The sequence below is a fragment of the Leucoraja erinacea genome, chromosome 13 (genome assembly GCF_028641065.1).
Source record: "Leucoraja erinacea ecotype New England chromosome 13, Leri_hhj_1, whole genome shotgun sequence".
Lineage (NCBI taxonomy): Eukaryota > Metazoa > Chordata > Chondrichthyes > Rajiformes > Rajidae > Leucoraja > Leucoraja erinaceus.
The window spans coordinates 13,080,307-13,104,261 of NC_073389.1; the positions used below are offsets into that span (position 1 = coordinate 13,080,307).

Consider the following 23,955-nt stretch of genomic DNA (forward strand, 5'->3'; position numbering starts at 1 on the left):
TTCTTCTGGACCCAGCTATCCCCCATCTGACTAATTAAAAGATCAATATTTAAAATTATGAACAACATCAAGACAACCACTGCTCTAATTTAGCTACTTGTTCCCTGTCTTGTTCATCCATTTGTACTGTAAATTTGTTATGCATGTCAGGAGATATCTTTGGAACAAATCTCTCACCCGTTTTCACATATATTAGTACAGCTTCCTCCAATTAATCAACGTCCTCTATATTGTGGATATAATTACCTTTTCTAGTAATACTGCCATCCACACCTTTTGTGATCAAATTAATATTTTGAAATATCTTGTATCTTACATGATACACATCAGAGCCAAATCTTATCCAAACATATGGCAGAACTACCAGTAAAATTATCGATATAATCATATTTTTTGTTGATGAATATCGTAATGATTTTGTATGCTTATCATAAAGCAAGGATTTCACTATGTCGTATGTCACCCACACAAAATAAACAACATTGATTTCAATATAGTGAACTCTCACAATAACAGACCTCTAGATAGCAGAGGTTACACAAAAAAGCTGGAGAAACTCAGCGGGTGCAGCAGCATCTATGGAGCGAAGGAAATAGGCAATGTTTCGGGCCGAAACCCTTCTGGAGTTTGGTTATAGCGGACGAAGCTTCCTTACACTGCCTCCCCACTTCCGCAGTTACGTAATGAGCTGGCGTCATGTGTGTTGTATTGTATTGTATTCAAATTTATTGTCATTGTCTCAATTAGAGACAACGAAATGAATTTCCCTTTACAGTCAGTATCATAAAAATAAATAAATAATAAATATTAAAACATATTAAAAAAATAAAATAGAAATTAAAAAAAAAGCACAAACACAGAAAGTCCACGACGCAACATAACACAGTGGCACCAAGGTGAGGAAGGCACCATTGTCCAGCCAGCCTCCCCTCCGATCTTCCCAAATGTTCATCCGTGGTCGGGGCCTTCCGAGCACCCGCAGTCGCCGCCCCGGGTGGCCCGATGTTCAGGCCCTCACGCCGGGCTAGTGGAACGCCGACGGCAATCCCCGACGGTGAACATCCTCCTCCTCAGCGGCCCGGACCTCCTGATCAGCCGCCTCCCGCAGCCGGAGTCCGCAGCCAGGCAGAGTCGCAGGACCCTGCGTTGTTAGCATGTGGCATGCTTCCGGTGGCAAGCGGCTCTGCACGACTGCGACTGTAAGTTCCCACCTGTTTAACCCCCCTCAATGCCGCTTTTCTTTGCTCCCAGGCTTGGGTTAAACTGTCCCCCCCCCCCCCCCCCACTCAGTTATAATGGACAATTGGCAATATGGGACACCAGCCCCCTCCACTCGTGGTCTGTTATTGCGAGGGTTTACTGTATAATTCATAATTCAATAAAAACATTACTGTGATCATCAATGCTTGTCATTCATAGAACCAATTATCTTTAATTGTTTTGCCAATGATGTCTTGTCCTGTATGTACATTCCTCTTTTACTTCATTTATTCCTCATGTTTGATTACACTTTAGAAGGTGTCATTAGATCTTTTTTGGACATGGGGAAAAAGGACTCAACAAAAGGAAAATTGCATAATAATTATGGGCAAAATAAATATTGTGTATATTGTGGGGAAATGTGAGGCTATCTATTTTGGGTAAGAATAAAATGGAAGAATATTGTTTGACAGGAGAGAGATCATAAAGTTCTGCTGGTTGGGAAAATGTGGTTATTCTCATTCATGAGACATTAAAAATCTGCATGCAGTTACAGCAAATGATTAATTGGGCAAGCAGATGGAATGTTGGACTTTATTGCAAAGGGATTGCAAAAGTAATGTAGTCTTGCTTCACCTTAACAAGGCAAAGCGAGACCATATCCAGCATACCATGTACAATTTTACTTTATATTTAAAGAGTGATCCATTTGCACTTGCGACGGTTCAGATAAGCTTCACATGGTTTATTCTTTGGAGAAAACAGTTGCTTTATGAATGAAAATCATACTTCAACTTGACAAGGCATTCACAAGAACATATCCAGATTACCATGTATAATTTTTGCCATTTATTTAAGTAGGGTACCATTTGTACTTGAGAGTTTAGAGATGATTCACTTGGTTTATTCTTGGTGGGGGTGTGTTTGTGGGGGCAGTGGGGGGCGGGGGGGGGTTGTGAGGGGGGTTGTTGTTAGGGGGTTGATGTGGAGGCAGGGGGTTGTGGGGGCTAGTATGGGTGTTGTGGGCTGACGGGACTGGTTTTGAGAGGGCTAGTATGGACATTGTGGGCCTAATGGATTCTTGGGATGGTGGCTCAGTCACTCAAGCCTGTTGTGCTGGCAGCTCACTCACAGCTGGTGGGCTGGCAGTTGACTCACGGCTATTCCTTGAAATTCCATTTCAAGCAGGGTGCAAGGCCACCAAATTCAAGTGCAGTTTCTTACCACTTCAAGCAGGGTGCAAGGCCACCAAATTTGTGCAGTTTCATACCATTTTAGGCAGGGTGCAAGGCCGCTAAAGACAGCGAGCCGTGACCTCTCCCTACTCCATCTTGCAGAGACTGAGCCATACCCACACTTCTGGGTTTTTTTGTCCCTCTACCTCCCATTAGAAGGGGCGTGGGCTTCATGGCGTGATTGACAAGAGGGAGAATCTCAACATTTTTTAAACACTAATAACTCTTTTATTTTTCTCGGCACCTGATGAGCGGAGGGGTACTCTGAGTAAGATGGCCAAATATCACAGCCGTACGTGGTAGCGTTTTTTCTAAAATCAATATAAAGTACAAACAGGAAGTGGTAAAGATTAGACTTTTAATTATATAGAAGGCAAGGCAACTTTAATTAGGCAAGGCAACTTTAATTAGGCAACACAGCTTTAGCATTTCCAAACCAAAGGCAACACAGCTTTAGCATTTCCAAACCAAAGGCAACACAGTTTTAGCATTTCCAAACCACAGCTTTAGCATTTCCAAACTAAAGGCAACACATCTTTAGCATTTCCAAACCAAAGACTCGTGGGGATTCCTAGTCAATAATTGATCAAAATAAAGGATTATCTGCGTGACATTGAGGTCTCAGAGTCCCTTTGTTTGGGGGCTATACATTCATAGCGTAAATGGTGACGAAGCAACACTGGTCGTCTCCCACTATCCACCCCTCAGACTTGTATCTGAATCTCAGAGTTTCATTGCCTCATTTCCAAACCCACAGAACTATAGGCGAAGAATCTAGCCCCAATCCCAAGAAAAAGGGCTGGAACTCCCACGACTTAAGGCAGCTGGGCTGGGAGTAGAGTTCTGCCTTACTTGAGCTGGGTTGGATCCTCCGATATAGGACTGTTGGGGCTTTTCCGGGGCTGCGTGGGTGGGGTCCAGGTGCTAGGTTCCTTCCACATTCCAGAAATGTCCAGGTGGAAAATTGGCTTCTGCCGGCCATTCTCAGCTGCAGTAAATGATGCGTATGGGGTGATGGGGAAGGACTCAGGGGCGGACCGTCCCATGGATTGACAGTCTAAGTTTAAAGAATAGAGACTGTAATCCACGCAGCGCTAAATGCCACTGGCAAGAAGAAGAATATCTTCAAAATCTGCCCAATAATGATTGCAAATTTTGTAAATTAATGTTTTACACCTTGTTAACCCCATTCCACAATGACATTCAACCGATTTTAAATGATAAAACTTTAGAAAGATAGGACTCGCAGCAGAGGGAGAACGGTGCCAATGAACTGGCAAAAATCATTGGGTATTTTTAAGTGGAGCTTGATCGTTAACCATTTTCAGCGCAAATAGAAACACTGCCCAAACCATAAGATAACGAGATCAGAGTTTGATACATAGATACTAGACTAAGTGCAGGACCCATTGGGCCCCAGCCATCACATGGGCAGGCATAGTTGATCCCCAATCAGCACTCCATTCCACCTCTCCACATACCGCTTGATGGGCTAGCGTAACAACCCTATCTAACGGGACTGGTTTTGAGAGCATCCAGTATGGATCTCCATGCTTCTGGGCAGAGAATAAAAATGGATTCTGTTTGATGGTTTTTCTCATCTCAGTTCTAAATCAAGCCTTATTTTTAAACTGACCCTGGTTCAGCTCACTCACAGCATCGAGGGCTGGCAGTTGACTCACGTGTACTATTCCTTGAAATTCCATTTCAATAAGGGTGCCCTCTCATCCTTCAAATTCAAGTGCAGTAGAAGAGTTGCTCATTTTTCAGGCAGGGTGCAAGTCCGCTAAAGACAGCGGTAGAGCCGTGATGGGCCCAAATGGCCCCTACTCCATCTTGAACCAATGAATCTGAGCCATACCCACACTTCTGGTTTTTTTATTCCAATTATCCCTATTGTATGCTTCAATTACTAATCCATATTAGAATGGGCGTGGGCTTCATGGCGTGATTGACAAGAGGGAGAATCTCAACATTTTTTAAACACTAATAACTCTTTTATTTTTCTCGGCACCTGATGAACGGAGGGGTACTCTGAGTAAGATGGCCAAATATCACAGCCGTACGTGGTAGCGTTTTTTCTAAAATCAATATAAAGTACAAACAGGAAGTGGTAAAGATTAGACTTTTAATTATATAGAAGGCAAGGCAACTTTAATTAGGCAAGGCAACTTTAATTAGGCAACACAGCTTTAGCATTTCCAAACCAAAGGCAACACAGCTTTAGCATTTCCAAACCGAAGGCAACACAGCTTTAGCATTTCCAAACCAAAGGCAACACAGTTTTAGCATTTCCAAACCACAGCTTTAGCATTTCCAAACTAAAGGCAACACATCTTTAGCATTTCCAAACCAAAGACTCGTGGGGATTCCTAGTCAATAATTGATCAAAATAAAGGATTATCTGCGTGACATTGAGGTCTCAGAGTCCCTTTGTTTGGTGCCTATACATTCATAGCGTAAATGGTAGACGAAGCAACACTTCCTGTACCACCCACTATTCAGACCCTCAGACTTGTATCTGAGTGTGAGTCTCTCATTGCCTCATCAGTCGCCTCCAAACCCACAGAACTATAGTGGAAGTAAGTTAGCCCCAATCCCAAGAAAAAGGAAACACCAATGAATACTCTATAGACGTTAAGGCAGCTCTGTGGTGCAGCAGTAGAGTTACTGCCTTACTACGCCAGAGACCTAGGTTTGATCCTGAATATAGGTGGTGTGGTTTTTTGCCGAGTTGGTTTCCGGGTTTTCGCGTGGGTTTTCTCCAGGTGCTATGGTTTCCTCCCACATTCCAGAAATGGACAGGTTTGTAAGTTAATTGGCTTCTGTAAATTGTATCTAATGTGTAGGATAATGCTAGCGTATGGGGTGATCGCTGGTCGGCGCAGACTCAGTGAGCTGAAGGGCCTGTTTCTGCATTGTATCTCTAAAGTCTAAGTTTAAAGAATAGTCTGTTGTTATTTCCTGTAATTTAGCAATATTTGTTTGTATAAATGCCATGTGACAAACAAAACAATATCTTCAAAATCTTGTGTAATAATCATTGCAAATTAATGTTAAGTAAATTAATGTGTTATAATGAAAACAAACAAGCCCCATTCCAAACAATGACATTTGTCATAACAGTTTTAAATGATAAAACCTTTAGAAAGATGAGGAGGAATTTCTGTAGTCAGAGGGTGGTGAGTGTGGAATTCATTGCCATAGACGGCTGGGGAGGCAAAATCATTGGGTATTTTTAAGGTGGAGATTGACAGATAATTGATTGGTCAGGATGTCAAGGGTTATGGGGAGAAGGCAGGAGAATAGGGTTGAGAGGGAACGATAGATCAATCATGATTGATACATAGATACATAGACAATAGGTGCAGGAGTAGGCCATTCAGCCCTTCGAGCCAGCACCGCCGTTCAATGTGATCATGGTTGATCATCCACAATCAGTACTCCATTCCTGCCTGCTCCCCATACCCCTTGATTCCGCTAGCGCTAACAACCCTATCTAACACTCTTTTGAAAGCATCCAGTGAATCGATCTCCACTGCTTCTGAGGCAGAGAATTCCACAAAATCACAACTCTCTGTTTGAAAATGTTTTTCCTCATCTCAGTTCTAAATGGCCTACCCCTTATTTTTAAACTGTGACCCTTGGTTCTGGACTCCCCCAACATCGAGGACATGTTTCCTGCATCTAACGTGTACAATCCCTAAATAATTGTATGTGTTTCTATAAGATGCCCTCTCATCCTTCTAAATTTCCAGTGAATAGAAGAGTTGCTCCATTCTTTCATCATCTGACAGTCCCACCACCCGCCATCCTGGGAATTGAATGGTAGAGTAAACTTGATGGGCCAAATGGCCCACTTCTGCTTCTATGCCTTATGAACCAATGAATCTTTAAACGTTATATATTTTTAAAACATTGCTGCATTTTATAATATATTCCAATTATCTATATTGTATGCTTCAATTATCTAATCTAACATAGACCAAGAATGAAATGTTGAATCTCTCCTGAACTGTAGATTGTTGTATATTTGATGATTGTAATATATGTTGCCCTATTAAGGAGACATATAATTGTTGACGATTTTGTTTAGGTATTACATTTTAGGTATTTTTGCATTTCACACATTCATAACATTTAAAAAGCGTAACACATCCGGTGACTTGCAAGAAAATGGTAGAGTTTGGCCAAAGCTGGTTGCTCTTTATCCGGACAGCACTTCTACCCACCATCTTGGAGCTTTCAACTTGAATTCAAGGTGAAATTTTCCCTTACTAACTGCCAGGATACAATGACTTAGGTTTTCCAGTTGTTTTCAGCCATTCCATTTTTACAGGTTCCATATGCAATGCCTAGAATTTGAAAGGGTATTTTTGTTCTTGTTTTCTTTCACAATTTCATCATCTTGAAAATTTTCGCAAGGTTGTCAATCGGTTATATTCCTAGAGAAGTAGAATGTATACTTTTTTCTGCGTCATTGCTTTTTTCCATTTTATATAAACAAATAGAAAATTGAAATACAGAATACCTCCAAAAAGGAGGTAACATGGTTGTTGGATATAAATAGTCAAGAAAACAAAGCTCTCGATGAAGGTATTTTCAGAATCTATAACTATAATGGGAGTCTTCAACCAGGCCAAAGACACTGCATTACCATTGGCTTTTGCCCAAGTAGGTATTTATTGTAAAAACATGCCTCTAATACAATTTTATCCATGGTAATTTCTGTTTGTATCAAAGTGCACATCAGCTAATTTAGGTTCTGAGTCCCGTCGCTCATGTCAAGTGATTTGACTTTTTTCGTCAGAAGTACTGGTCATAACTATGTCTGCTCTCTCAAATTAATTTCCCTTGGTGGAAAACTGATGAATTTTCTCACACAAATGTGAAGTTTGTTTTGTTGTTCTTAAAGCTGCTTGTTGGTAGTTATGTTCCTGGGTCTGAAGCCGTGTTTTTTTCGGTGAAATTTAGCCCCCGCTCTGCAGGTAAGGGGTATTCTCTTTAATCTACTGGAAGCATTTAGCGGGTAAACTAACTGAATATTCACCACAAAGTAGCCCATGTCGGCCCCAGTGGAGGAAAATTCTCTCCAAACTGTCACGTGGACTTACCCATCAGCTGTCCTTTCACAGCTTCAATATGGACGAGTCCAGTTGTCAGAATCAAATACATGTGACTAGATGATAAAAGTCCCTTGTGCCAAAAGGTGGGGAGCATTACACGACATTCGTTGATTGTTGAGAGTGGTAGACGCTCAACATTACTAAAACCTGGTTAAGGCGGGGACAGGACTGGCAGTACAATATCCATGGTACAAGTGCTACAGGCAAGGTAAAGATGGGGGTATAAGAGGAGAGGGAGTTGCATTATTGTTGAGAATAACAATGCAGAAGCAGTCTGAAATGACATTACTGAATGATCACCTAGTGAGGGTATATGGAGCTGAGAAATAAAAAGGAGAAAATTGGCTTGTTTGGATTGTATTAGAGGCTTGCTCAATGGGAATTACAAAATATATAATATGCTGGGAGATTGGAGACAGAAGTCCATTCTAAAAAACGAGGTTTAGAGTAGTTAGAACCACACGGTAAAATAGGTTGGAGTCAGCATTGCTTTGTGAAAGGGAGATCTTGCCTGATGAACCTATTGGAATTATTGGATCTCTAATATATATGAGCAAACTAGATTTTTATTTCATGATTTAAAGTTCTATTCATTATGTAATGTAAACAATCAAAAAATAAACAATAAATATAAAAATGGTTATTGCTTTTAAATCATACATTTCACAACGTGACATGTTCTGCTGCAAAAACGGGGCATCAGTAAATCATCTTATCGGGTGATAAATGATAGAAATCATAAGCATAATCAGAATTTGGCTTATATAAAGTTATTTAATTGCAAGATTCATGTAATTTTTCTGGTATAAATTAGCCCAAGAATTTGATGAAAGCCTGCTTGAAAAATGTGACAAAAAAGACAAGAAAACACAGGGACATTTCTGATATTTTCTTTGTAAAAACAGATTTATTTATTTTTGATTCATCTCATTATGTTGGCTATACACCATGATCTATAACTACTTAAAATATGAAACCAGGATATAAAACGATGGGAATATTACATAAAAACAGGAAAATAACCTGGAAGTTTGGAGACCTTCAGATACACTACTGAGTGGTGTATTTACAGAAGCACCCACCTATATTTCCTTTCTCTTTTTGACCAACCTCACTGGTCAGCCAAGGTTTCCCCACCTTGCCATCCTTATCCCTACTCCTTACTGGAACTATTGGATCTAAATTCTGATCAGCTCGTTGAACATTGAAGTAAATTTTGCTAAATTTAGTAGAATAAGTAGCCCATGGGTACAAAGTGCTGTAAATGGTGACTTCAGGCTTTTACTAGCCACCAATGTTTGCCTAAGTTTAATGTGCTGCATCTATTAACAATATCCTGATCTTATTATTTTTACCACAATCTTTCGTATAACTATCACCACATAGCCGCTGTGCACATCCTTATCTATATACTTTTAAAACTCTGTGTGTGTGTATGTCATTTTTTTGGCCTTTGATTCGTTACTCCGCCAAAACCAGATGCTAACATGTCGAGATTTTTGCCATTTCGCTAGCGATTCCACTTTTACATTCGCTCATCCACTCCTCATTAACTTTAGTAATTTTTCTGTACACATTTTTAATAAATCCTTCCCCCCCCCCCCTCCCCCCCCCCCCCCATACTCATTCATTTTTTCGCCTCACGCTGGGCACCTTCTCATCGCGTGCCCAGCGCGACCATAACAGTTGCTGCCGCCCGGCTCTCCTCCAAAAACGCCGAGATTTTTACCATTTTGCTAGCAATTTTACTTTCTCCACTGGCTTCTGGATACTACTCCAGGTCAGGTCCATTGTTTTCATTTCATCCACTACAGTTTGACGCCAGGTGGTTTTGGGTCTCTCTCTTTTACTTTTCCCTTCCGGTGTCCAGTGCAGGGCGGGATGCTGTCCGGTTCTCTTCTCAGTATATGGCCAATCCAGTTCCAGGGCCTTCTCTTATGTTTGGCATTTAAAACTTCCACCTTCCTGCCAGTGGCTTCCTTTCGGCTTTCACCATTGACATTCATCCTAGTATCTGTCATTAGCCCTGGAAGTCCATCACGCCCAGTAGTGTTGATTCCTTCAGTTACTGTTTCTGTAACAAATTTGTTTTACGAGACAGGGTTGTTAGCCCTGTGCTCAACCTCCAACCTGGAGGACCAGTGGATCGCTCTTCGTCTCGCCTCTACCCTTCGACCTGTCCAGCATGGGAGACCCTAACAGGAAACAAATCTCTTGCTGGCATAGCTCTAGGCTTCACTGAGACACACAAGCTCCCCAACCACGACAAGGTTGCAATCCAATGGGGAGATTGTTCTTTAAAACACTGTAATAATTCTTAAAGATAACATTTAATTTCAAAGACGTGTTTTTACGTGCAATTTTAACTCCCCGTCTCCCCCGTCACTCTCCCTCTCACCCTCTCTTTCTCCCCCCTCCTCTACCCCTCTCTCTCTGTCTCTGCCCCTCTCTCTCTATCTCTGCCCCCTCTCTCCCTGCCCTCTCTCTCTGCCCCCCTCCCTCTGTAGACACGCCTGCCAGTTGGGGACTATGCGTCAGTGGATAGGGCGGGGATGGGGTAAAAGGAGCCAATGAATAATATTAATATAATATCAAGGGGGGTAGTTATTGTGCGTGTGGGGGTGGTTAGTGTGCGTGTGGGGGTGGTTAGTGTGTGTGTGGGGGAGGTAGTTAGTGTGTGTGTGATGCCGCAGGCCTCCCCCAGCAACCGCTCGTTGAGGGGATGGGACTCAATGGGTCCCACTTGGTCTAGTTCTTCATAAAAGTAGCTTTATTTTCAAATCAGCTAACTTTGAGCCATAAATTTCAGAATTGTCTTTTTGTTTCTGAATTCCCTTCAAACATTCATGTCCTTCAAAATTCTTCTTTACGAAACCATGTGATGGTTTTACTTTAGATCTATTGTTCTCAATAAATACTGTCTGGTGAGGATTCCTTATCATCATTGTCAGTTTAAAGAAAATGTATTTTTAATTTCCCTTTACATCAGCCACAAAATCTGGTTGCATCAGTATCATTAGAAGTGCCCCAGTTTTGTATTATTAATATAGGTAAGTTAATCAAATTTGATTCTGGCAGAGCTCACTGCATGTTGGATAGGTGTTTACATTTAGTATTATTGTTATATTGCCAAGTATTTTAAATTTTGCAGTTTTCTTGCCCATTAATTTGAAGAATTGGAATATGTTATAGAAGCCTCTTGAATGGACAAAATAACTTTTTGAACTTTCAAGTGCTGTACATTACCATAAATTAGTTCATTTACCTCACCTCATTACCACCTCACAAAAATGCTGGATCTCTATATTTATCTTGTTTATTTGAATGGTATGTGATATTTGGTTTGTGATTCCTTGCTACTCTGAGAATGATTGTACAGTTTGCAAGTTTTCCTGTGAGGATGGGGTGCAGGGAGTTGATGACATGTGGGGGTAGTGTTAATAATGTGTTATACTTTGAATTACCTGCAGAACTAATTATATTATTTCTTTTCTTTTCAGGTTACCCAGGCAATTATTCAATTGAAATACCCATGTTTATTAATGAGGAAAAAACCATCCGGTATCGAGTGATTTCTGTGACGGGTGTTATACATACTTCTAAGATGATTATCGATCCCTCTTTTGTGAACCTGCACCCAGTTCCTCTAAATACAGAAACAAGAGCAACAGTCCAAATTAGTTGTATGAATTGTCTCAGGTTTGAATATCCTACTACATTTTCTTACTTTAAATTTGGCACTGAAGTTAACAAACATTATTGGAAATGGGCAACAAAATGCTGTCAAAATGGTTATGAGTGAACCAGCAATGCTACCACTTTGGGTTCTTCCCCTTGATGGCAATTTTACCCAGATAGCTGTCCTGCACATCCTCACCTTTTGGATCAGTTAGCACTTAGAACATTTTGGCATGATCACAAACAGTTACAGTTTTTGGGACATTATCTGTGAATCTAAGGCATTTTGTTTGGCTAGAAATTGCAGCTACAGTGCCACATTTAAAATATTGTATTAGTACCAAAAAAACATTCAGGCATCAATTGATCACTCTTGAGCCTTACTATTTGTCATTCAGATGCTTGGTCATGTCCTGTAATATCTTACTTTCTCACCAGCTGCAGGATGATTACACATTTAGCATGGGAAAGATTACAAAACACCCATGGAGAGCTACCATAAGCAGTTGTGGTCCTAAATGGTCTGAATTCAACTGCATATGTTCACCAAGAGTAATAACCAGATGAACTCTGGTAGTCTAAAGTATTGTGGAATATTATATCATTTTGAGTATTATGTTATGTTTTGGACACCCTGTTATATGAAGGATGTCATTATGTTGGAAAGAGTGCAGGGAAGATTTCTGAGGATGTTGCCAAGACTCGAGGGCCTGAGCTACAAGGAGAGATTGGGGAAGCTAGAACTTTATTCCTTGCGGCTAAGGGGTTATCATTAGGGGAATTGGTAGGATGAATGCAGAGTCTTTTCACCCAGGGTAGGGGAAATCTAGAACTAGACGACATAGATGTAAGGTGAGAGGGGAAAGATTTAATTGGAACCGGAAGGGCAACTTTTTTACTCGAAGAATACTGGGTGCATGGAATGAGCTGCCAGAGAAAATTACTGAAGCAGGTTCAATGAAAACATTTAAAATATACTACATGAATAGGATAGGTTTAGTGGGATGTGGGCCAAATGCAGGGAAGTGGGACCAGCTTAGATGAGACATGGATGAAGTGGGTCGAAGGACCTGTTTCCTCTATGACAATAAGTGGCTGATAGACAAAAGTGAAGGCACCATCAATGTGCCAGTTGCAGGAGGATATGCATTGTTGTTCTGACAGAGGACAGCACATTTGATTACCATTATGTTATTCTCAATCTGCCAGACAGTATATCAGCATTCATCATATTCAGATAAATATCACTCAGGTTCTAAGAAACCTTTAGAATTCCTTCAAGATTCACATTGTGATATTTAGCATTATAGCTATTGATTAATGTTGTTCAAGATAGTTGTGAAGCTGAATTTCAAATTACTTTTAACAAACCCACAAAAATAATTTACTTAAAAATGTTGTAAGTTACATGCAAAATGTAAAAGGAAATGTCTTAACTCCAACATCTTTACATGTTGGAAAATTAAACTCTTAATTTGCTTTCAGTGACTGCACGATCAAAGCTGAAATTCCAGATGTAGAAAATGAAGATGGGAGCTGGTTTCAACCCATATCTTGTGAGTTCCCTGAAGGTTCATCTTCGCTGTGTGTGAATGGAACAAACAAAAGTATAACGTGCAACATCACCTTCTGTTCATTCACCCCAATTTCAATATCTGTGGATGTCATATTTATTGATCAGGATCAGAACAGGTAAAATCAAAAGTGATTGTGGATGTTATAGGGTTTCTGTGTGAATTGTTGGATTTTAAGATGTGCAAATGAAATCATTGATAACATGATAAAAAAGTGGCTACAAGTAAAGAAATAAAAGTAACACTTTATTTTCACGACTAATTCAAGCAAAGTGTTTATTGAGAAAGCAGTTTGGATGTCTCTTGTCAGTTTATTGCATGACTGTCATTTACCTGGATTCAGTGGAGTCCTGGACTTACCTGGAGTCCTTACTCGACTGCATTCAGTGATGGTAGGATTAGGATTCAGTGGGTTAGGAGAGAGAGAGAAAGAGAGAGAGATATCGAATGGCCTAATTCTACTCCTATCACTTATGATGGCCCTAAAAGCTGAAAGAAGCAGCTGCAGGATGGTGCAGCTGGTAGAGCTGTATTATGACAGCTCCAGTGATCTGGGTTGAATGCTGACATTTGTGCTTATACAGAGTTAGTCTGTTCTTCCTGTGACCGCATAAATTTCTTCTGGACACCACAATTTGCTCCCTTATCCGAAATGTGCGCTGTTAGTTAATTGGCTGCGGTAGGTTATCCCTTGTATTTGTAAATGTTAGAATTCATAGGAGCTGGGGACAATGTGTGTTGAATAAAAAGATAGGATTGCTAATGGGTGAGTACTTGATGGGCTGAAGGACCATGGGCTGAGAACTGTAAAATTGAAAAATAAATTCATGATAGCAAGAGGTTAATTGCTGATTTATTTACAGTGAGTAAAATACTTAGTTTAAAGAAAGTTCGTTTTGGAAGAAATGTCTCGACCCAAAACATCGCCCATTCCTTCTCTTCGAAGATGCTGCCTGTCTCACTGTTACTCCCGCATTTTGTGTCTATTTTCAGTTTAAACCAACATCTGCAGTTCCTTCCCACACAAGAGACTTAATTTAGTTTAGTGATACAGCAAGGAAAGGGCCCCTTCGGCCCATCGGGTCTGCACCAACCAGCGATCTCAGCACATTAACACTACATTAGGGACAATTTTTATATTTATACCATGTCAATTAATCTACAAACCTGTACATCTTTGGAGTGTGGGAGGAAATCAGAGTTGTCGGAGACAACCCACGCAGGTCACGGGGAGAACGTACAAACTCCAACCTGACAAACACCGGTAGCCAGGATTGAACCCGGGTCTCTGGTGCTGTCTCTCTGCAAGGCAGTAACTACTGCTGTGCCACCGTGCCGCCCTTACAATATTTCAAGAATGCTTTATTGTCATATGTGCCAGAATGGTACATTGAAATGCTTACTTGCAGCAGCACAACAGGTTTCGAACCAGATAGATAATATATGGATAATATAATAAACAAGCATGAAAAAAACCCAATAAATTAAAAAAATACAACACAAAAAAGAAAACAAAGCTCAAAGTCTCTAGTGCAATGAAGGAAATCTGTAGTTTAGAGTTTAATTAGATTATGTAGTATTTAATAACTCTATCCAGTAGGTCTGCACTGATTTTAAGAACATGACCAGCTACACCATCAGGTCCAAATGCTTTCTGAAGGTTCACACTTCTGAACGATCTTCTGACTTGGGTCTCAGTGACTGAGATTGCAATGCCATCGGTTGCTGTGGGGGTTCGTGAATGTATTCCCTATTGAAACATGCATAGAATGCATAGAACTTGTCCGAGTGATGCCTTGCTGTTGTTTGAGCTGCCACTCAATTTTGCCTTGTTGGATATGAAAATTATGAACATTGCTGCTGAACATTAGTCTCGTAAAAGTATCGTTGTAGTGGAGCTGGAGAATCAAAAGTTGTTTGATTTTATTTGAAACTGAAAACTATATAATGCAGATCACATCATTCCAATGACTGGACCAGTTGAGGAGTTCTGAATGCAGGGAGCCATTGGCTACACTCGGATAACATTGCACATATAACTGTAAATTGTGCGGGAGGATTTTCACTTCCCAAAGGTTCAGCTATTATGTAACCATACCCATTGGAACATGCTGGTTATTGCCAAGTATCTAACACGCATTCATGATTAATTACTTTTGTTCTGGCCTACTGCGCCCTCCATATCTGAGCTGTAAAACTTAAAAAGTGTGCGTTTTTTGGTTCTATCTTGTAACACATTTACGAGTACATGGAAAATGCACATTCCAGAAAAGCCAAGCTGCCAGTTGCAACCAGATGCAGCAGATCATTGGCTTGGCAACCTTTCCATCATACGAACAACACTGGTGGAATGCTGAAAGGCTCTCAGGGTTTGCTGGTCTGCCATGTGTTGTAAAAATTGATGGGAAGAAATATGAAGGAAAATAACATCAAAAAGGGAGCTCCTTTCAGGCTTAGCAGTCTGCATAGTCAACAGACACAATCCAAATTCCCCAATTCAAGAACAATCCACTTTACCTTTCCTCTATTGTTGACCATCATATCTTCTTGATCACAATGTCAAAACAACAGTCAATATCAAACTATATTCAATGACAATTTTTTATGTAAACCATAACAAATACCATATCAGCATCAACCAAGTTTTGTAATTGAGTATTTTGTTATTGGCTGACTTATGCAAGCCTTTCCTTGTTGTTATGTTTTTCTCAATGCCCTCCAATTATGGCAGCACGACTGGTAGAAAACTGTCATAGAGGAAAGTCCAGATGCCCTTGCAAGATGATCTCAAGAAGTTATGGGTTCAGATGGTCTATCTTCAGACAGTATCTTCTTGCCAAGAGTAGTTAGTAGATAGGCTAGGATGATCCGGTAATGGTAAAGTAATAATACTTTTACTCTGAGAAAGTTCTGTATCTTGCCTTTTGGAAGGATCTCTGCAATTGGAGTTTTCACATTAAATTATGACACTGAATAGGTTCTTTATATTTCCGCAATGGAAGGTGAAATAATAACCATCAACCATTGACTAATGGTCATGCCTCATATTAAAATGAATTGGGCACCACAGTTAAGCTGGAATGGAAGGACTACCTCCAAGCACTGTACCAAAACTCAAAGTTTGTGCTTCTCCAGCCACCTCAATATTTCACACATTTTCCAGGAGGCATGTCAACAATCAAGAATATGCACCAATCTTCTTCTGTAGGTTTCTTTGTTGTCCGAGCTGTGTTTACATCAGAGTTCTGTGTAACTTTTGGATTCCAAAGAACTGGCACATCAACTTAGTAAGTGTAGATCATCTAAAGTAACTGCTATAATACACGTATTCTTACCTGAGGCTGTGCCTGTGAATCTCAAATTGCATGCAAATCTTTGCCATTGCCTTCTGCCTGATCAACCATCACCCAGTCTGAATGGAGCTCTTAGATATCAAGAAGAAGAATGAGACAATGCTAATGTTGTGCTGTGGAATGGAGGGTAGTGATAATGGCAGTGGCAGATGCAGCTTTCAAATCAGAAAGTGCATGAAGAGGAAGAAGTGGGATGTGACTAAAAGGATTAAGAATGAACATGGCTTTATCCTTAAAAGTCTCAACCTGCTTTGGACTCTCTGATGTCCTCCATGTTTCTGGGATGTGGCAAGTATTTATGTTCCAACTGGTTTGTTGCTGATTGAAATTTGTGAAGTGCTACATCTGGGCCTTTGGACTTGTTACCCTTGGCTCTTCCTACTATTTCTTCCTTATACTCTGGAGGCCCTTCTCGTCATCTTTAGTTTGCTAATATATCTCCTACTCTTCCTCTTTGATCAAAGCTTCCAGAACAACATCTTAAAATTAGGAGCCCTATCTTGCCTGTATTTTGTGCACTTCACTTACGTTATTATGATCTATGGAATAAAATTTACAACTTACTGAACACAATGCTCTTTGCTTTTGATTTGCACACTGACCAGGAGAATGCAAACTCGTTTGGTGTTCAATAATAATGAAAATCTGCCTCATTTTATATGCTGGAGCACTCAGCAATAAGGTCAGCACTAGCTGACCATTGGAATTATAATCATGATTGGTCACCATGAAGTTTGCATGCAGCCTACTCTCCTTAAATAGAGCTATGCCAATAATACACCATGATTCCAATGCATGTTTCCCAGCACTGTCCAAGTTAGACCTCTGTATTGTTAATGTTATTACTCTTTCATTCTGGTAATCATAAATAGAAGGGAATAGAAAATAGTCTTCATTTGTTCTCTATGTCGTTGATTAAATACAAAGTCCTGTTTTGGAATATTCATGTGCTTAGTTAACCTTGCCTATCAGCACTCAAACCATTGTAAATCCTTGGATTCTGTTTACTGTTAAGGACTCTTAAGGGCCTGTCCCACTGTACGAGCTAATTCAAGAGCTCTCCCGAGTTAAAAAAAAATTCAAACTCGTGGTAAGTATGTAGAATGTACGTTGCGGGTACGTCGGAGCTCGGGACGTCTCTTAATGGCTCGTAACGCTAACGGCAGGTACTCGGGAAACGCGGTAAGCTCGTAAAGACTCGTGAAGATTTTTCAACATGTTGAAAAATGTCCACGAGGGCCCAGAGTACCTACGAGCGGCTATTACCGTAATTCTCCAAGTTCAAATCAGGGGAAACTCGGGAGTACTCTTGAATTAGCTTGTACAGTGGGACAGCCCCATTAGGCGCTGCTGAATACTGTGAAAATGTTGGACATAAATTACATTTTCGTTTTTGCATCTGTTTCCCTCATGATATTAATTATACAAGTCAGGTTGTGTCTGCCGTTTCATGACATTTAAGATATGTCTTATATCATGACTGTCATTCATAACTGCCTTCCTTGACAGATAATCCTGTTAATGTTCTAACCTCAGTTCGCAGTCTGATATGGTTTATCTACTAACAAAGTTTAAGTCAAGGGTGTTTAATTGTCATAGATACTGCAAATGGAATGATGTAATTCTTACTTGCAGCAGCATAACAGGAATGTAAATACAGTACTCATAACACAATAAAAAAATGGAAAGTTCAAAAAAAAAAAATAATATTGATGCAAAATCAAAGACTGAAGTCCCTAGATCGACCAAGAGAGTCCATAGTTTGGAGTTTAGTTGGTGTTTGTAGTGTTCAAGAGCCTGATGATTTTAATATGTTGTTCTAATATAATGTTATATTTACATTCTCTGAGATGTTTTCTCTTTGTGCTAAAGTTCTTCTTTACTGCTAATAACATTGCAAACTAATTTTTCTATCACTACTTCAAACTGTATTCTTAATTTGGAAAAGCCAAAATATAAAGTGATTGGTTCTGAAAATAGCCAGATATTAAACTCCTGCTGGTGGTTTGGATGGCTGTTATACCTCATGGAAAAATTGGAAGAGTTACGGTGATTAAAAGGGGTTAGGTAGACAAAAAATGCTGGAGAAACTCTGCGGGTGAGGCAGCATCTATGGAGAGAAGGAATAGGCGACGTGTTAGACATGATTAAAAGAGGTGTATTTAGTCTTGTGTTTTGTGGATCATAAGTTGGTTAGAATGTGGATTCGGCCATACCATCTTGAATATCCATTTATTTCATTACATTGTAATATGATAAAAAATGTACATGTCAGTCAGCCTGGTGAGTATAAAATGAGAAAATGGCAATTAATACAAGAACAAGCCATTTTACTCCTCAATTCCAACTGCCATTCAATGAGATAACAGTTGGCTGTACCTTATTTCCCTTCATAGGCTTTGCTCCATAATCATAAAACCTCCACATTGTAAACATTTCCATTGGTCTTTCCATTGTTGAACATTTCCATTATGAACCACACACAGCCTTTAGAAGAGAAAATTCTAGATTCCACCTATCTGTGCAGAAATGTACTTTAGCCTATACCGGGGAAATGTGGACTCTAACATTAGGAGTTTGCAATTTTAAATTCCACTTAATGTGCGATGGTGCAATAAACTTTATTTTTTTCTCCAATATAGGCTGAAGCTTCCAATCACTGCATCTGCAGATAATTGTCTGTTGACTTTGTATAGATACGTAGGTGTTCACCAAACAGACCAGCAAATTGTTCTCAAAACTGGTAAGTGTATAAATTGTATATTTTAAGGGATACATATTTTTGGATTGAGTTTTTTTCTTTGCATTTACATAATCTTGAGGCAAAAGATGACATTCATTACCAGCAGTGATATTAAATTGATCTACAAGTTTAGGAGAAAAAATGTATCATAAGCAGTGTATTTTCTTACATTTTATTAAATTATAACAAAATACCACAGCATTAAAAATGGACCTACCTATGACCTTTTGAGCTAAACTGTGATCAAAATCGACCAAATTTTGACCAATATTTAATACTTTCAAATTTTGAAAATACGAGAAAAATGAAATTATTTATCTTTTTTTTTTTTTACATACATAAATGACAAAGGATATAGTAATAGTAACCTTTCATCGAATTCGATGTTAAAATTTTGACTCAAAATGTGCCCGGAACCAAAAGCATCTGCAAAAAGATTTTTACTAACCAATGATTCCAAGCAAAAAAAATTGAACAGTGTTATTCAGAGCACAGCATGCCCACAACGTGACCCTGGGACACTGTCTTTTATTCCAATTTCCAGCTCCCTTACAAAATCTCGGCAGGTAACCCACCATGAGGCCTGTAGTTCAGGTCAGGGTCATTACAGCCGCGTTGTTTGAATTAAAAAAAAAATGTGACGAGTGCAAAAAACCATTATAGCATTGACAAGGTCAGAAAACGGGAGGGATTACAGAATGAGACATCGATAAAATAGGTGAGCGGACTAGATTTTTATTTCACGATTTTAAGATCTATTCATTATTAAGTACGTATTTCAATGGAAAGCTTAAACACAAAATATAAGCAAAAAAACTCAATAAATACAAAAACAGTTACTCTGCTTTTAATTCACACAATTCACATGTGACCATAAGGGCACTGCTACTCACGTTGTGCTGCAAAAACTTTAGGCATCAGAAAACCATCTAATCGGGTGATAAATGATAAAAATCATAAGCATAATCAGAATTTGGCTTATATTGAGTTATTTAATTGCAAAATTAATGTAATCTTTCTCGTATAAATTAGCCTAAGGATTTGATGAAATCCTGCTTGAAAAATATCACAAAAAAAGGCAAGAAAACACATGGACATATCTGATATTTTTCTTTGTAAAAACAGATTTTTTTAATTTTTGCTTCATCTCATTATGTTGGCTATATACCATGATCTATATTACGTAAAATACAGGATATGAAGCAATGGAAATATTACATATAAAACAGGAAAATAACCTGGAAGTTTGAAGACCTTCAGTTTTACTACTGAGTGCTGTATTTATGGAAACACCCATAAGCATATAAAATATTTATCTTCTTATTATGCAATGTGAATTTTCATAAAACCCTTTTATGCTGCAAACATATTTCTGAAAATCTGGACTTGGTTCTTCAAGTGCATGCATGAAGTCACGTGTAATAATGTTAGTAGTAATATAATGCGCAATGCATAACCATTTCCTGGTCCACCATGGGTATTGGCCCATGCACTGTCGAAGGGATCGCAGAAGCGCCATCTCAAGAAGGCAGCCAATAGCATCAAAGACCCACATATACTCAGCTCGTCTGCGGTCAGGAAGAAAGTACAGGAGCCTGAGAACATTTACCTCCAGATTCAAGAACAGCTTCTTCCCATCAACCATCAGTCTCTTGTATTACCCTGCACAATCCTAACTCTAACCACAACGCTGCCTTAGCACCCAACATCTATGGGCATTGTACTGCTAAGGTTACACTTTACTCTTTGGCTTGCACCATTATGGTCTTTTTATTTAGTATAACTGATGATTTATTTTATTTGTTGTGTAACATATCTTCTCATCGCATTCACTTTCTGCTCCTCTCCGCTGTCCCCTTTCTCCCTAAATTGTTCCAATCTTTCTTTTCAGGTTCTCTATCTGCAGCCATCTACTGTCTCTACTTATCACCTCAAAGCCTTTGTTGCTGTTCCCTTTACTTCCTACTTGATTCCATTTGCAATCAACCCCTCTTTACCTTGATCCACCTATCACTTGCCAGCACGTGCTCCACTACTACCCCTTAAGTCGTAATACTGCCATCTTCCCTCTAATCTTTCAGTCCAGATTAAGGGCCTTGACCCTGAATATTGACTGTGAATTTGGGGTGGGGAGATTGCAACCTTCATGTGGTCCGCCCTGTTTCGACAATCTCCCTTTAGCCACAAGGGCCACATCTAACTCCCTCTTAAATATAGCCAATGAACTGGCCTCAACTACCTTCTTTGGCAGAGAGTTCCAGAGATTCACCGCTCTCTGTGTGAAAAAAGTTTTTCTCATCTCGGTTTTAAAGGATTTCCCCCTTATCCTTAAGCTGTGACCCCTTGTCCTGGACTTCCCCAACATCGGGAACAATCTTCCTGCATCTAGCCTGTCCAACCCCTTAAGAATTTTGTAAGTTTCTATAAGATCCCCTCTCAATCTCCTAAATTCTAGAGAGTATAAACCATGTCTATCCAGTCTCTCTTCATAAGACAGTCCTGACATCCCAGGAATCAGTCTGCTTGACTAAGTCATAACATAAGTGTTATTTAGCCTGCAGATATAATCATTCTATCCAGTCAACGTTTATGTAATGACTGGACCCGTAGTGCTGCATGCAGGGCTATGAGCATAACCACTTATAAGTGAGTTAGCCCAAGGACAGGGATGTAGCTGAAGCCCTTCAGCGAAGCGACGTAGCACAACGTTAACACCCCATATCTCTGCGTCCATAGGCCTGGGAGTTTTCGAGTTGCAGATTTCCTTCATAATCTAGAGCTCAGAGGATGACCCCCCAGAGTGGATTCTACTCCTCTCAGCCAGTATGATGAAGCACTTAGGTATGGTAGATGGCACTTGAGACATCATGTTTTGTCAAGCCCTCATATGAGCCTGAACTACAAGACGTCAGTCATCCGTGCCGAATATGTAATATAATTATAAAACAAATACCTCCCATCTCCTTATGAGGAAATATTTGATATTTTTTGGTGCTATCCCTGCGATCTGCAGCGAGCACGTTCATGGTTGGTTTAACAACCCCAGCCGCAGGAACGGTCTTCTCAGTCTCTGTAAGTCAAAGAATTGATTATATCATGCTGAGGACGGTTTCCCGCGTCACGGCTAGACCAATACTTGTGTCTAGAATAACCATATATGGTTCTATCATTCCCCACATCAGTGGGAACCATGGCTGGCTAAGCCCGGCAGGCACTATAAAAATGCCTGAGGCGGGAACTTGCTGAATTTTGCAAACCCGTCTGATGAGGCAGAAATGGAGGAAGACATAAAAGAACATTCCTCCTTAGTGTAGCTAGAATGTAACCATCGCTACTGATATGCCACATATTTTCCACTGGTGATTGAGCCTCGATGCAAGCTTCTTGGTCTTTAATGTTCACAATGTATTTTAATACTTTGTGATCCAACACCCATATTGTGTACCATAATGAGGTTTGGGTAAACTATCACCGGATATTTTGACTTGTTTGCACCCATGTCAACAGACATTTGCCACCACCGAAGTGTATCAACTTGGACTAGAGCATGCAGATTAGGCATATTCGCATAAACCTTTAATCCACAGAATGCACCCAGTGTCTATAGGTAGTTGATACCATGTAACTGAGGAATTGGTAACTCTCCCATCCACATCTGTAACTAGATGGCATGAGCAATTTCTCATCCTGAACAATAGCATCAGTTTGTAATTTAACTGAAGATTTACTGATTTAGTGGAATAGCATAGAGCTGGTAACAATGACCACATGGTACTTGAGTGCTTACTTCCTTTGCATGCTGTATAGTTCTGATTGTGCAAAGGCCTAAATAGCACAGCTGTAAGCCAATTATACTTGATGAACAGAAGGTTGCTTGATCAGTTTTGTTACGGACTTCAATTAATTACAATCCCTTACCTCAGGGCGGAGTCCCAGACGATTAAATAGAGTTAAAGGTAATCCCAATCATCAATAAGTTCAGTTGGTATCAACTTAAATTTATCTGGACAGATGAGAACCCAATTTCTCAAATGGGGTTTGTGGCTGATACAGCTAATTTAGCAAAATACAGCGTTTAATCTCATCCAGATAGTTCTTAACAATATTTTTAAACTGAGCAGCCGAAGCACTCATTTAATGAATAACCTGGGAACTGAAGTTAGCCTATTTTGCAATGTTTTAACTGTATCATTGCCCCATCCAGTTACATTTCAGATATTTCCGGTGCCCTGTGAATGAAGCTGACCCCATGGGTATTAATAGTCACAAAGTTTCAATGTCTATACTGCACATGCGAGTTGGGCTTGTTGATAATAACCAGGCCTCATTTGTCATAATAGCGAGCCTGCCTAAAGAGGCAACTCCAGACATATTCCTAGACTGTCTCGCTTGTACTGTGCAATATAAACTATCTCATCCAACCTTCTTGTAAATAGTCCACAACCCCACGTTTCGGAAAGAACCAGACCCACCTACCGTCATGGCTACCGGTGGTTTTATGGTAAGCCCAAAAGGCCCCCGATGCGGGTTCGATTTCCATCCTTGATTGGAGCGTAGGGCTGCTGGTGTATGTGGACCCATGTCTTTCCAGCTGGCACCTGTTCCTCGGACATGCTTCCGAGTTCAGAGTCAGTTGCCAACTGACTCCTCGCACTCACCTTCGCAGAAGGGAGTTTTGTAGGCAGCCCTGAAAAGGGTGCTGCCACAGGCTCTCGAGGAGACCTGCGTTGATATGGCCCTCCCTTGCCAATTAGGATGGGTAAAACGTCCGAGGACGAACCTATGTCAGAGGGGACCCTCCTGGCTTGACTTCAGTCTAGGCCTTTCAGTCTCCTGTTTTAGCTCTTACCCTCCTCGGGCAGCCGGAGTCTGAATTCCCCACTGGCTACCCGCTCTTCTGCAGCCCTAGCTGTGTCTTCCACACGGTCCCCGTGGCTGAGGTTTCCCCCACGAACGGATCTACCCGCAGCTTTTGCACGGTCCCCTTAGCTGAGGTTTCCCCCAAGCACGGTTCTACCCGTGTTCTTCGCAAGATCCCTGTAGCTT

The 23,955-nt window shown here is 40.2% G+C and overlaps 1 protein-coding gene across 1 annotated transcript in view; it reads left to right on the forward strand.

Annotated features, from left to right (window-relative positions):
- The window catches only part of LOC129703105 (cilia- and flagella-associated protein 47-like), a 422,488-nt gene that overhangs the window by 101,766 nt on the left and 296,767 nt on the right, over positions 1–23,955 (forward strand). Inside the window, exons 24-27 of the mRNA XM_055645303.1 lie at positions 6,947–7,109; positions 11,062–11,260; positions 12,725–12,931; positions 18,809–18,909. Coding sequence (XP_055501278.1) covers positions 6,947–7,109; positions 11,062–11,260; positions 12,725–12,931; positions 18,809–18,909 — 670 coding nt within the window. The remainder of the gene's footprint in view (positions 1–6,946; positions 7,110–11,061; positions 11,261–12,724; positions 12,932–18,808; positions 18,910–23,955) is intronic.